The sequence below is a fragment of the Dermacentor silvarum genome, chromosome 10 (assembly GCF_013339745.2).
Source record: "Dermacentor silvarum isolate Dsil-2018 chromosome 10, BIME_Dsil_1.4, whole genome shotgun sequence".
Lineage (NCBI taxonomy): Eukaryota > Metazoa > Arthropoda > Arachnida > Ixodida > Ixodidae > Dermacentor > Dermacentor silvarum.
This window is the reverse complement of record NC_051163.1, coordinates 137,742,296-137,757,324: the sequence shown is the minus strand read 5'-3', so window position 1 is coordinate 137,757,324 and position 15,029 is coordinate 137,742,296. Positions and strand designations below refer to the sequence as shown.

The 15,029-nt window shown below is 44.3% G+C and overlaps 1 protein-coding gene across 1 annotated transcript in view; it reads right to left on the bottom strand.

Moving 5' to 3' along the window:
* The window catches only part of LOC119430984 (luciferin 4-monooxygenase-like), a 225,643-nt gene that overhangs the window by 162,753 nt on the left and 47,861 nt on the right, over nucleotides 1-15,029 (bottom strand). Inside the window, exons 2-3 of the mRNA XM_037698452.2 lie at nucleotides 14,066-14,209; nucleotides 3,142-3,349 (exon numbers count right to left, since the gene is read on the bottom strand). Of these exons, the coding sequence (XP_037554380.1) occupies nucleotides 3,142-3,349; nucleotides 14,066-14,209 (352 nt within the window). The remainder of the gene's footprint in view (nucleotides 1-3,141; nucleotides 3,350-14,065; nucleotides 14,210-15,029) is intronic.

Here is a 15,029-nt window from a genome sequence, read left to right as displayed (position 1 = left end):
CCGTATAAGATGTTATGCACCTACCAAGATTAAAGAAATGATAGCACATGATTTAGGTTATTCGCATATAAGGTACAGCATTTGCTGTTTTTTTAATTGCAGCGGATTTTGGAAACATAAAATTGACAGCCTATTAAAAAGTATACTAAAAAGTGTTGCATACAACCAAACCACGGATAACATATTTCGAGATTTAGAAATGCCTGATTTTGAGTCCTTGTTTCGTTCGACAATTGTGATGCGTTATTTCTGGAGCAATGATTTCCGAGAACCTGTACATAAAAGTGTTGCTTTGCGTAGACATCCCAAATATGTAGTTCCTCAGACACGAACACGTTATGGAAAAGGACAAAGAAGGTACCATATACCCCACCTGTTCAATAACCTTCCCAGTGCAGTAATGGATCAGACAAATTTGTCGGGATTAAAAAAGGCCCTCAAGGCAATGATAGAATAAGTTTCACGTGTATCAGGTCTATTTTGTTGTGTGGTTTTTGCCAAAATGAATGTAAGAGTGTTATTCACGCTGCTTTCACGACTTTTTTCTTTTTCGATAGGTTATAACGTTGTGCACATCGTGTGCCATGTTTACTCTGTTTTAATGGTTGTTGTGTGCTACGTATTTCATTTGAACATTAAGTACTGTTTACTTGGCATGTTTACCTGTGATACGTTTTCTCATTTTTTTTTTAGTTTGACATTTGGTGTGTAATAAGGTTGCATAAAGCTTTGCCCTGACTGCCAGGTTTCTGCCATACAAGCCCACGGAAGGCTTCGGCAGACCTCGCACAATGATATGTACAAATTGATTGATTATAATAAAGATTATTATTATTATTATTATTATTATTATTATTATTATATTATTATTATTATTATTATTATTATTATTATTATTATTATTATTATTATTATTATAGCTGTCCCCTAATTTGCTATCGCAAACGATGCTTCGCCTTTCGGGAGAAACTGCGACTTTTATTGCGATATAAATTATATGAACACTTCAAGCGGATTTCTGCCGTCGCCGTTGCCGTGAGGTTCTGTATTGACCCTTTTCGCGGCGAGCCCGTGGGTGCTGCCATGTTTGATCACGTGGTGACCAACGCGTCCATTTCTTGCCTCAACTGCCTCCGTTGCCTCCTTGTTTACAATGGAAGTGTGTGACGCTGGCGCGCCTTAGAAAACCTCTGCTTTCGGAGATATCGTAGACGGTGACTAGGTAGACGACACGAACCTTTGATCACAGCTTCAGAGGACATGCAAAAGCGCTTTCGGAGCTGATTAAGCTATGTCCAAACGGCGCAAGCAGCGTTTATGGTACTTGTTCTAAAAGCGGGGCTAAATATGTATGCCAAGCTATCCAAGCTTTCCGATTATGAATTCAGTCCGGATTAGTGTGTTTTGCTCTTTGTTCTTTATTCGGCAAATATTTTGAAGCAGTGGCTTGTCAGTTTCTGACTCAGTGAAGTTCCTCGGTGCGGCCATTAGCTTATTATTTTCTGCCTAATCGCTCGCGGGTGTGCTCAGTTCCAATAGATTCGTTCTTGCTGCGCACAAGGCTTGAAACGTAGCTGTTTTCTACATTGTAATACCTTGTAGCAAATATATATTACAGCTAGTAACTCTCTTACTCTTGTGGACCGTCACGAAACATCCAGCTTCGACCATTCGTGCGCCATAGGTGTAGCCCGTCATTTATTGTGCGTATACAGTGCGCATACATTCAAGTGTGCGCCCATTCACTTATTCTTGATACGTCGGCGATAGAGTGGGCGTAAGTTTTCCTGCCATTTGCGACAGAAGTGTATGGATAACGTGCGCGACACTTACTATGGCAGGAAGCGGCGCTACTCCCTTTGTCATTGTTTAACGAGTGGTACTCACTCTTGCCGACGTACTGGTGATGAAGCCCTTTCTTTGAAGGTTAGCCATACAAGGCTGCAAATTTCTGTATCCTCGAGGAAAGCCGTACATCTTGAAGTGCCGGAAACACGTTCAGACAGTTTCAGCAGCGGTCCGCGAACTCTTCGCCACACAGAGTCATTCTATTCCTTAACATGCCAGTCACTATTTTTGCAGCCAACTACTGCACACGTCTTCAATCGACATGATTCAATCTAGCATTATTGGAGCACAGTGTGTTAGCGAAAAATCAGTTGCATTTCCGACTGCTGATCGCACAGAAGCAAGGTAGAAGCGGTAGTGGTTTCGTATTCGTGCGCGGTCGCTGAGGAGAAGTATGGCGCGCCGCCGTGAGCGCCATCTCGTTTCTCTAAAACAAACTGCTCCGCGAAAAGGGTCAATAAAGTCCAAGGGCGATAAAATCGTGGCCGTGCGCCGTATGTGCGAGTGAAAGCGCGCGGGGGACGCGCCCTATCACGGAGAGCGAACGGACGGCGGAGAGCAAACGCTTCCGTCGCGCGAGAGGCCGTGGGGGTAAGGGAGGGAGGTAGGTAGGGGGGCGACGCTTGTGCTGCGGCACCAAATGCGTCTGTTGCAATCGGGCTCAAGGGGAACTGACAACGCAACGCAATAAATTGCACATCTCCTGAAGCGTTCATACTCTTCCTTGAAACCAAATCCCGTCTGCCTCCTGTACCTTGCCAAACTGTTAAAAACAGAGATAATTTTATACAACCGTATATCATTTAAGTTGGGAAATTTGCAGGAGCAAGTTGGAATCAGCTAGCGGGGTAAGACCGGGGTAAATGGAGATCGCAGGGAAAGGCCTTCCTCCTGCGGTGGACAAAAATATAGGCTGATGATGACGATGATAATGATGATGATGATGATGATGATGATGATATCATTCACGCCGAAACCGTTGATGACCGCAGCAGTGTTGTTGGAGTAGTCCAGTAGTCAAAGTAACCTTATCTGGCAGAATGTTTTCATTGAAAGGTGACCAGTTTCTTCATTAGCAATATGCCCGATTTTCTGTGAACGGCCAACATCTCCGTTTATAAGACTCGTATAATACCTGTTTTTACGTTTTCACCTCATCGCAACATATTTATGATGTGCCGTTTTGTACTCGATTAGTAAACGGACGTTATTTTTATCGTGCTTCCACTCGTGGTACCAAATCTCCGTCCCGTACAGGGCAGACTGCTCCGAAAATGCGCGATGCGAGCTCACTCTCATTGTAGGTGGTCTTCACGCAGACGATGACAGCGCCGGCAAAGGTGGCCGCGATGAAGGCCGCCACTAGGTCGACGCTGTTGGACGACACGAATGCCACGGTGTCACCGCGCTGGAGGCCGAGCTCTTGGAATCCGGCCGCGAGGCGCTCGCTCATGTCTTCCAGCTCGGCGCAAGTGTAGCGCTTCCCCGAAGCAGCATCGATCTGCGCGGAGATGACCGACGCGGGAGAGTGAAAAAGACGGCACAGGAAACTCGGTCAAAGGTCTTGCTCATTCACTGTTAAAGTAAATATTCAAGCACATGTGGGTTATGACACGTTGATACACTCTAAGAGTAAGGTTAGCAGTCCTGCGTGAAATGATGATGATCCCGTGAGCGAGACAATGTTTGACGGTAGAGAGCTCCATTCGGCAATAGATAAAACTAGAGGCGAATTTCGATAATCGTTAGTACTGGTAGAGTGTACTAGAACATGGAGAGTTCCCGGAACGGCTGCACTTTCAATGCATTGAAAGTGAAGCCAAACAACCGTAACGCCGCTTGGGGCGCTGCGATCGGTAGCACACACCCCGCCGTGGCTCAGAGGTAGAATGTCTGCTTCCCACGCAAGAAACTGGGGTTCGAATCTCGGCAAGAGACAATGTTTTTTTCCCTTTTTTTATAGTACTTCATGCGTTGATTTTTTTAATTATTATTCTTTATACTGCTGCTTAACACTTGCTTCCCATTGCTATTGAATGCAACAAAATATCAAGCAGAAGCTGAAGGAATAATAACAAATTAACAATGTTTTGCAGTGAACGAGAGTTTTTGCAGCGCCACCTTATGGGAATCAACAAAACTATTACAACTAAAGCATTGCCTTCCACAACTGCACGCATACGAAACCCGCCGACGCCTGCTTGATAGGCTCCGCTGTGCGCTCAAGGCTAATTCACACTAGGCCGACACGGCACCGATTTTGGTCAGCCGTCTGTTGGCGACAGCGTCATCCGTCCTTTAAACTGTTGGCCACAGCGTTTTCCGTCATGTAGACTGTTGACCAAAATCAGTGCCGTGTCGGCCTAGTGCGAATGAGCCTTGAGCGCACAGCGGAGCCTATCAAGCAGGCGTCGGCGGGTTTCGTATGTGTGCAGTTCTCGAAGGCAATGCTTTAGTTGTAATAGTTTTGTTGTTTCCCATAAGGTGGCGCTGCAAAAACTCTCGAAGGACTCTCGAAATTGAGGAAGTAATTTCAGAGGATACAAAAACAGAATGGACATATGCAAATTTAACAGGCCTATTTGAGCTAGAGCTTACTAAGGTGCGAGTCAGGACAAAAGGGAACAGAAGACGTAAGCCCAAGAGCTGGTGGGATGAGGAGGTTAAGAAGGCCATAGAGAAACGTCAGGAAGCATCCAGGGAACACAGATATTCAAAGCAGAGGGGTGAACCAGAAGCTGATGTAGGCAGAAAATGGAATAACTTTTTAAACTGTAGAAGGGAAGCATCCCATTTGATCAATGAGAAGATCAGAAGAAAGGGGAGCCAACGGTTGTCAGAAGTAAACAAAAAGGATAGAAAAGCAGCGAAGAAATTTTGGAAACATCTCAACTCCTTGAGTAATAACCCACACAACACAATGACATCCTCAGGACGTCCTCAATACGTACAACTGAGTACGTTAGGTCGTCCTCAGGACGTCCCCGCATGAGCCTCAAAACATCCCGATCAAGTCCACATGTCCGGCCTCGGCACGTACTCGGGACGTCCTCAGGAAGCATTCGAGGATCTTTTCAGTACGCGTTCAGGATATTTTGAAGACCTAGGCATTCGCTGCGCCCAGTAAATATTCGTTTATTTTGTTCACTGAAGTTCACTGTTTTTCGTCCACTAAGTGAGAAATTCAGGCTTAAAACTGCAATATGCACTTACTGCTTGACAGAGCATACTTTTGAGCCCTGTTGCACAGGGCTCAGTATATATGGCCACACGAAATGAAAACGTAGACCCATAGCGATGCAGACAAACCTATTTTATTAATTTCACTTAATAACGGCACATGTCAATGTTGAAAGTAGCATGATAAAGCCAGGAGACTTCACCGCTTGAAATGTCTTCGTCCGAAAACAGAGAACAGCGAGAGCCCATAGGAGACACTGAAAGAAATGATAAACAGTACATTGTCAATAAACAACTTACGTTCAGACACAGAGAAATACCAAACAGTTTATGCCACATACTGGGAAGCACTGCAGCACAAAATTATTGTACGAAGCACCAAAGCAACCTCTGCTGATTGAATGTTGCTGTTTATGGCATAATCAATCCACTCGGAAAATCGTTTCTTCCATAACAAATAATACTTTTTCACTTCCTTAGCCGTGACAAGATTTAGAAAAAAAAGTACAACAACATCTACCTTTGAGGCCGAGATAGCGCGATATTTGCCGCCGGAGAGTGCTAAAATCTCAGACTGCTTGGGTGTTTGGAACAATGCTCTTGTCGGTAAAAGCAGTGTGGAAAGGCAGTTGTGGTAGCGGAGAGGCTGAGAGGGACGTTACAGCGCCGTTGAACCATGGAGAAGCGACCGCCAGAAATGCTGAAATCATCACTTTGAAACTGTCCACTATCGCGACCAAGCACAAAATGTCACAAACCTATGGCAATAGCTTTGGTGATATTTTGTTCTACGGGCAAAGCGACATCGCGATTTGCAGCATCCGTTCCATCCGACACAAAGAGCTCTGCGGCAAAGTCGCGTGAAGCCGTCTGATTCACAATGTAATTAATGAAGGTCCTGTCCACGCTGTTCGCTAAGTGAAAACATGTGCTAATGCGTCCATTTCTTCCCCGCACAAATATACGTTCTGCTTTCTGCCACCGCGAAAAACAGGAGACTTACCGCTGTCCGCTGCCTTGTTTTTCTTCAATGCTGCGCTTGGCTTGGACTGGCTTGGCTTGACTTTTCAAATCAAAAGTGCCAATGTGGCCCCAAGGAAAGTAAATGGGGTGGCTTGGTCGCTGACATCGTCGGATACCTCGCTGGTTGACTCTCCCACAACTGTTATCGCTCGCGGGTACTCAAAGCAATACAAGTTGCAAAAAAAAAAATGGTTCCATCAAACACACTTGTAAGGCATCAAGACCAGTTGATCAGAGTTTAAGTCCACTTAAAAAAGAAAAAATATATCTAAAAATCGAGCTCGATGGTCGTAATAACGACCTCACATGAAGTATAGCCCCTAATTTTTCGTTCATCAACCGAAATAATCGTAAAAATTTCAATTTCATGGTCTCTTCTAACATAAAACTAAATGTCCTCAAAAGGTCCTGCAGTGGACGTTCTTTGGACAATCAGACATCCTTAAAAAGTCCTGCAGAAGATGTTTTCAGGATGAACCAGTGAATGTCGTCCTGAGGACGTACCGAGGACGTACCGAGGACGTCGTAAAAACTGCGAGGACGTTTGTACCACTTGAGGACGTCCTGAGGACGTCGAGTGTTGTCTGGGAAGACTAGCCTAGAGCAGAGGTTTATAGTTACAGCTCAAGGTGTTCGACTAGAGGGAGATGAGGCAATGGAACATATAAGAACAATGATGACAGAAAAATTTAAAGAACGAAACATAGCATGTGCTCAATCAGGTGAGGATGGACTAGTCAGTGCAGTGGCTCCACTGGCACAAAGCGAGTGGGAAAGGGCAGAGAAGAGGGTTCCTAGTAGCACGTCGACAGGTCCTGATGGCATCCCAATTATGTTGATAAAGACATTGGGCCCAAAATCTAAGAAAGCATTAAGAGAGGCAGTGAGCAAAATGATAATGGACGGTAAAGCCCCCGACGGGTGGAGACTGAGCAGGATGAGCATGATATATAAGGGAAAGGGGGACAAAGCCAACATAACCAACTACCGTCCCATAACAGTGATGTCAGTGGTTTACAGGGTGGTGATGCAGATTATAAAGGACAGACTGCAGGCATGGGTGGAGAGCAAGGAGGTGCTGGGGGAACTACAAAATGGGTTCCGGAAACAAAGAAGGTTAGAAGATAATCTGTTCTCATTGACACAGTGTATTGAAATAGCAGGAAAGGAACACAGGCCCCTATGGCTTGCATTTCTGGATATCAAGGGAGCCTATGACAGTGTAATCCAAAAGGATTTGTGGGACATACTGGGCACTCTAGAGGTGGAAGATGGAGTAAGAAATCTTTTAAAAGATATCTATAAAAGTAACAAGGTGCTTATAAAATGGGAAGACAAGGTATCTGGGCCTATAAAGATACAGCAGGGGCTTAGGCAGGGGTGCCCTCTGTCACCTCTGTTGTTCATGCTGTATTTACAAGGATTAGAGAAAAAATTAGAGAGGAGCGGACTTGGCCTCAACCTTTCCTATTTCTAGCAAGGAGAATGGATTAAACAGTCATTACCAGGACTGATGTATGCGGATGACATTGTACTTATGGCTGACAGCAAGGAAGACTTGCAGAGATTAATGGACATCTGTGGTAAAGAGGGAGATAGCTTAGGTTTGAAGTTTAGTAAAGAAAAATCGGCAGTCATGACTTTTAATGATAATCAGGGCAGCGAGCATAGGATACAGGAGGTTACGCTGGAGGTGGTGGATAAGTAAAAATATCTTGGAGTGTGGATAAACAATGGGGCTGAGTACCTAACGGAACATGAAAAGTATGTGACGGCTAAAGGTAGCAGAAATGCAGCTGTGATGAAAAATAAGGCACTGTGGAATTACAATAGGTACGAAGTGGTGAGAGGGATTTGGAAAGGGGTGATGGTCCCTAGTTTGACTTTCGGCAATGCGGTCCTGTGCATGAGATCAGAGATTCGAGCAAGGTTGGAAGTTAAGCAGCGAGGGGTAGGTAGACTGGCTCTGGGAGCACACGTAAATACACCAAATCAGGGGGTACAGGGTGAAATGGGATGGACGTCATTCTAGGGCAGGGAAGCCAGCAGCAAGATAGAATTTAGAATTTGAGGAGCGATTGAGAGAAATGGCAGAAACGTGGTGGGCAAGGAGAGTTTTCAGTTATTTGTACATGAGGAATGTTGATACAAAATGGAGGAAGCTGACCAGAAAACTGTCAATCAAATATTGGGACTGCAGGAGGGGTGCAAACCAGGAAACAGCGGTTAAGAAAAAGGTTAAGGAAACAGAGAGGGGGCTGTGGAAAACAGGGATGCAGACGAAATCAGCACTGGGAACATACCGAACTTTCAAGCAAGAAATTGCCAAAGAAAATATCTACGATAATTCTAGGGGAAGCTCTTTGTTGTTTGAAGCCAGGACGGGAGTATTGCGGACTAAGATGTACCGAGTCAAGTACCAAGGTATAGACACGTTGTGCTGTGCGTGTGGAGAAGAGGAATCGGCTGAACACCTCATACTTTTCTGTAAAGGGCTTAACCCTACAGTGCAAGGCAACGGGGCTGATTTTTTCAAAGCATTGGGCTTTAGGGACAGTGAAGGCAAAATAGACTTTAGGCGGGTAGAAATAACCAAACAGAGGTTATCTGAATGGTGGATAAAATCAAGGCAGGCGTGAAATTTCACCCACCACAAAGTACAAAATATGTTAATAGTCATGGCTAGGTGGCGTATGCCACCGCCCGGTTTAAAGGGTTCAGCCTCATCCATCCATCCATCCATCCATTCAGACGAGCTAGGATAAGACGAGCTAGATAGGATAAGACGAGCTCGTACAGGCCAGTTACAGTAACGTCGGTGATATATAGAATGGCAATGCAAGCCATAAAATTAGAACTGTCGAAGTGGATGGAGGAAAACGATGTATTGGGGGAACTACAGGATGGGTTCAGGCCAGGCAGACGCTTAGAAGACAATATGTTTGTACTAACTCAGTGCATAGAGATTTCAGTAGCTCAGAAAAAACCTTTATGGATAGCATTTCTAGATATTAAAGGAGCTTATGACAACGTAGACAGGGAATTGTTGTGGTATATTCTTCAATACGAAGGCATAGATGACGATTTCGTGGAGCTGCTGAGGGAGATATATCGAGACAACCAAGTACAAGTGGTATGGGAACGCCGAAAAGGAAATGAAATGGTGGGAATTCACCAAGGATTGAAGCAAGGATGCCCTCTGTCACCATTGTTGTTCACGCTTTACGTCAAGGGTATAGAAAGACGACTGGAAAACAGCGAATTAGGTTTTGATTTATCCTACATGCGTAATGGACAAATGGTACGTGCAACAGAAGGTCCCTGGACTGATGTACGCAGACGACATTCTGCTACTAGCGGACAATAAAAAAGATTCACAGATACTTGGGCATATCTGTAGGAATGCAGCGACAAAACTAGGCCTTAAGTTTAGCACAGAGAAATTAGGAATTATGATCTTTAATGAACACACAAGTAACTTCGTGGTGTCAATTCAACAGCAAGTAATATCCATAGTGAAGCAATATAAGTACCTCGGCGTACACATAAACGAAGGAAAGAATTACTCAAGCAACCACCAAGATAATCTGAAAATAAAGGGGAAGCGGAATGCAGCAATAATGAAATACAGAGCACTGTGGGGCCACAATAAGTATGAGGTGGTGCGTGCAATCTGGAAAGGAGTAATGGCGCCAGCGCTAACATTCGCAAATGCCATTATATGCTTAAAATCGGATATATTGGCGGGTTTGGAAGTTAACCAAAGATCAGTAGGCCGGTTGGCTTTGGGAGCCCACGGTAATGCCACAAATGAGGCAGTGCAGGGTGACATGGGTTGGGCCTCTTGTGAAGTCAGAGAAGCACAGAGAAAAATTAGTTTTGAAGAAAGGCTCAGGAACACGGATAAAAATAAATGGGCGGCTAAAGTGCACAAGTATCTCTACATGAAAAGCGTGGACACAGAATGGAGGAAAAGGTCAAGGATGTTGGCAACCAAGTACAGGATAATCGAAACTGTAAATAGACAACCAGGGGTCATCAGAAAGAAAGTGAGAGAAATAGAGACCGTGAATTGGATGCAAAGAATGGAAACAAAAAGGACAATGGCGATTTACAAGAATGAGAAGAAAGAAATTAGAAGGGAAAATTTTTACGATAACACAAAGGGCAGTGCCTTGCTATTTGAGGCTCCAGCCGGTTGCCTAAGGACGAAAACATATCGGAACAAATATTCGGAACTAGATGAGACATGTGTATGCTGCAATAAAGATCCAGAGACCACTCGGCACATCCTAATGGAATGCGACGGGATCCACCCAGCGAGAACCGTAGGTAACGTGCAACTCCCAGAAGCGCTTGGGTTTAAAGTGGAAGGAAACATAAACAGATCAGCCGTAGAGATCAGCAAGAGACGATTGGAGTACTGGTGGGAAAAAAGCAGGGAAAAGATGGATACGACCTGATCTCTTAAAATCATAGGTAGTGGTACAAGGTAAATTTTTGAAAAAGAAAAATGATAATGAAAGGTTTACAAAAAGGATACATAAAGAACATGTATAATATACCTGATTAAATCAAGCCGGCTAGGTGACTATTTGTCGCCGCCCCGTTTCAAAGGGGATGCCAATAAATCATCATCATCATCATCTTCACTGCAAAACATTGTTAATTTTTTATTATTCCTTCAGCTTCTGCTTGATATTTTGTTGCATGCAATAGCAATGGAAGCAAGTGTTAAGCAGCAGTATAAAGAATAAAAAAAATCAACGCATGAAGTAGTATAAAAAAGGGAAAAAAACATTGTCTCTTGCTGAGATTCGAACTACGGTTTTTTACGTGCGAAGCAGACATTCTACCTCTGAGCCACGGCGGGCTGTGTACTACCAATCGCAGCGCCCCAAGCGGCGTTACGGTCGTTTGGCTTCACATTTGGAAGCTCGTTCCGGGCACTACGGCAAATATAGGTTTTACTTTATGAACATGGTTTGCGCGGGTCGAGATGGGAGGAGCGGGAAGAATAAGGGGTCGAGTGAATGAAATGCTGCTACGATTATATATGGAAGAACGACAACCGTGTTATTTTCTGCGGATGTCAAGAGAAGGGAGATTGTGAGTGATCTCCTTAAAGTAGACACACTTTGATAGCGAGAGTACGACATAAGATGAACCGCGCCGCTTTATTTTGGTCTGCTTCGAGTAGATTCGAGAGATTATAGTGATGGTGGGCCAAATTATACACGCATATTCTAAAGAGGACCTGATAAGAGAACTGTATGCGTGAGGTCTTGTACCTGTGTTCCAAAGGCGTAAGCGCCGTTATAGATAACCAAGTTTTTTTATGATTCTGTGATAATGTGTTCAATATGGGCATTCCAGCTTAAAGTGGAGGTAAACAGAACACCCAAGTACTTGATTGAATATACTGAGTCAACAGTAATACCGTATTTTATACTGGTAAGTGGTACGTCGAGTAATAGAAGTAATTTTACGTGTTTACGAGTAGTTTTGGCTATGCTAATTTCCATCTGCCACGTGTCACACCATTCAGTTAGTTTTTCTTTTTTTTTAATAGGAGTGCAACGCAGTGACATCGGCAGGGTAGTTTATTTCATTATACAATATGCAGTCATCTGCGAAGAGACGTATTTGTGAAGTGACATTAGTTGCGATGTCATTGATGGAAATTAAAAATAGCAGTGGACCAAAGACTCCCCGAGGAACTCCCGAAGTGAGTTAGAAAGGCAGTTGTTTAAATTGATCGCTTGAAATCTGTTCGTTAGGAACACCTCAATCCATCGAGTCGTATTATAGTCGAGTGGTAGGTTTCTAACTTTCATTTTTAGTCGATTATGAGGTACCCGGTCGAAAGCTTTAGAAAAATCAATGAATGTTGCGTCTGGGCAGAGCAATTTGATCAAGGAAATTAGAATATCGGTTGCAAGTTACATGATTGCGTCTGAAGAGCGATTTTGACGAAAGCCATGTTGTTTATTGAGGAGCAGGACATTTTCGTGAAGATATGCTATAATGTGACTGTATAGAACGTGTTCCAGTAATTTGCAACAGATAGATAGATGTCAGTGATATAGGTCTGTAATTGTTAGGGTCTGCTGTGTCAGCAGATTTATACTCCGGTATTGCTAATGAGGACGACAGAAAACTAGGTGGGGTGATGAAGTTAGAAAATTTGCAGGCGCAAGTTGGAAACAGCTAGCGCAAGACAGGAGAAATTGGGGATCACAGGGTAGTGCCTAGCCTAGCCCAAATACGTGGCCAATACCTTGTAATAGCCAATCGATAGCCAATTAAAAGCTAATGTATAATCGACAAATAAGCAATACATTCTGGCAAATGCTAGGGGTGACTTGGTAGTGCTTAGCCTAGCCCAAATACGTGGCCAATACATTGTGATAGCCAATCAATAGCTAATCTATAATCGACAAATAATCAAACATTCCGAGAAATTCTGGGGATGACTTCGTAGTGCTTACCTTACCCCGAATACGTGGCCAATGCTTTGCGATAGCCAATCAATAGCTAATCGATAATCGATCAATAATCACGAAATTCCGGAAAATTCTGGGGATGACTTGGTAGTGCTTCGCCTATCCCAAAAGCCAGGACTAGCTAGGTGCGCATCAACTCGGCTTTCTCTTTAGCATTGTGCCTCCAGTGCTGCTGTTGTTTTTTTTTTTTTTTTAAACTGCCTGAAACGATGCCTACTGCAATGTGCCTGGAATGAACCAAACAATGCTTAGCATTAAAAAGGCAGCTTACTGCAGTGAATAAATTAATAAGGCTAATGTGAGTTGAAAACAAAGAGCAAGCAAATATTAATCATGAGTGCGAAGTAGAAGACGAAGTGATCGAAGAAGAAAATGAATTTGACAAGCGCACTAGGCAAGAGGTTACTGAAGTAGCACCGGCTAGGTGTTCAGTGCGCATACGAGATTCAAATACTTATTCAATCTGGCCTTCACATGAACCAGCATCGGTACACTGGCGCACTCTGTGGTTGCAACTTGGATACATCAACAGAAAGCACTTGCCAGTAATATGAACGAACTCCATTTACAGCCGCAGGTTTTTCTCTACGTGTCGCTGCGGTACACTTTGCGCCAGCTGCAACAGCGACCTTGGTCGGCAGAGCGATGCCTTTGCGCAGCAAGGCCTAACGTTACTCGCGGTAAATCTGTCGCTGGAATCGCTCAGCCAGCGCGGGAGTCGTGACATGCATTTTGCCACGACTTGGCAGCGCTTTCTTACAGCGAGAAAAATGCATACATGTCGTCCCTGTTCCCTGATTATTCGTGCAGAGAGGCCGCAAGATCTCCTTCATTACCGGACAGATTAAACGAAAAATGCACGTGGATAGCCTTCTGCAGGAGTCGCAAAAAAAGGCACAATGAAATTTCCGCTGTTGTTGTTCGCGGTTCTTTCCTGTTTGCTGATAATTTGGTTACAGAATTTTGTGCGCATAAATAGCTTTCTAGGCTCCCAGCAGGCATGTCAGTATATTTATCATTATAGGCAGTGCCATTCCCTGCTGGAGTCATTTTTTACACAATTATTTTCCTCTAGAATGTTCAGAAAGCAGGAGTGTGGTATGCATGAGCGAGTAAATGAGACTTTTACACGCCAAAAGGAATTCGCCTCCAGAACGCAATCTTCAGCTACAAAAAAAAAGTGTTTGTTCGGATTTAGCTGTCGTACTATAATGATGCACGCCGATACTATTGCCATATTCCCGCCAATGCTCTGAGCGTGAAGCTGTGTACAGAAACAGAGACGTTGTTTGGCTCATATAACTGTATGCAAGATCAACAGTAAATCGTGCGCTCGAGTTACGAACGAAAGCCGCAACCAGTATGCGCCTACTAAGGAGCAGCGAAACGCAGTCAGCGACTGTCTGAGGCAGCTTTGCGGTTAGCTTCACTGAGCGGAATACAACCAATGGGAAAGCAGCACGTTCAAGGCGCAGCATTCAGAGGAACGACAACTGTTTCGAACTTACAACTGCAATTGCACCTGGTTCTTTCTTCCAAGTGTCCCTCAGAAAAGTGGCAAAGTCGACCTCCGGAATCTGCAGGTCCTTAACGGTTGACTTGACGACGCGGTCTTCAATGACCACGCCCTCAGCAAAGTCTTCACAGTTTTCCTGCGCATCCAAAACCATGCTTCATTTATATTAAATCCTTTTGAATGAGCGCCGAAAGCTCTCCTCGACGCCTTTTAATGGCAGCACTCCGTTGAGCATACGAGTTCCTAATTACACAATCCTTTTGAAAACTCACACACAAAACTGTCCTGTGAGATAACAGGAGGCAACGAGAAGGCTCTGATCTGAGCCACTGCATGGCATTGACACGAGCACATGAATAGAACACGGCGCACGAGCCACAGCATAATTCTTAGGTAAAGCTTATCTCAGCGTTATAACGCGATGCGTTACGTGCCCCGTGTCACAAAAAATCCGGTGTCGGCGCCGACCGTCGTCAGGCGAAAAATCATTCCGAACCACAACCACGCAGGCTTTCCGCATACACTAAATACTTCTTTTACCACTAAAGTTGCTCACACTTTGTCTTACATTCATTACAAAATTATTCCTCAGAATTTAATAATGACAGCCCACAAACAAATGCGATGAAACAAAACAGCGACCGCGCATGCCTTCTATATTAAATCTTCTCAGATTGAAATAATAAAAGTGCGAGACAACAACAGAACATCGGCCCTCGCAAGAGCCCGCGTTTCTACCAGAAAGCGCACCTTCGTGAATAGCGTTCATCGCCAGCTTTTCGCGGTAAACATTACGGCTGCGTAAGCTGCAGTTGCCGGAAAGCGTGAGAAGCAGTCAAGGATCTTTGAATGCTATCGCGTTCCACTCTTAAAGGCGAAGCTTAAGCGTCCTCCAAATTTTTTCTTCGAGCAATAAGTTAAGGCGCAGTCATGAAAAACCATGCCGCCGGTTTCAT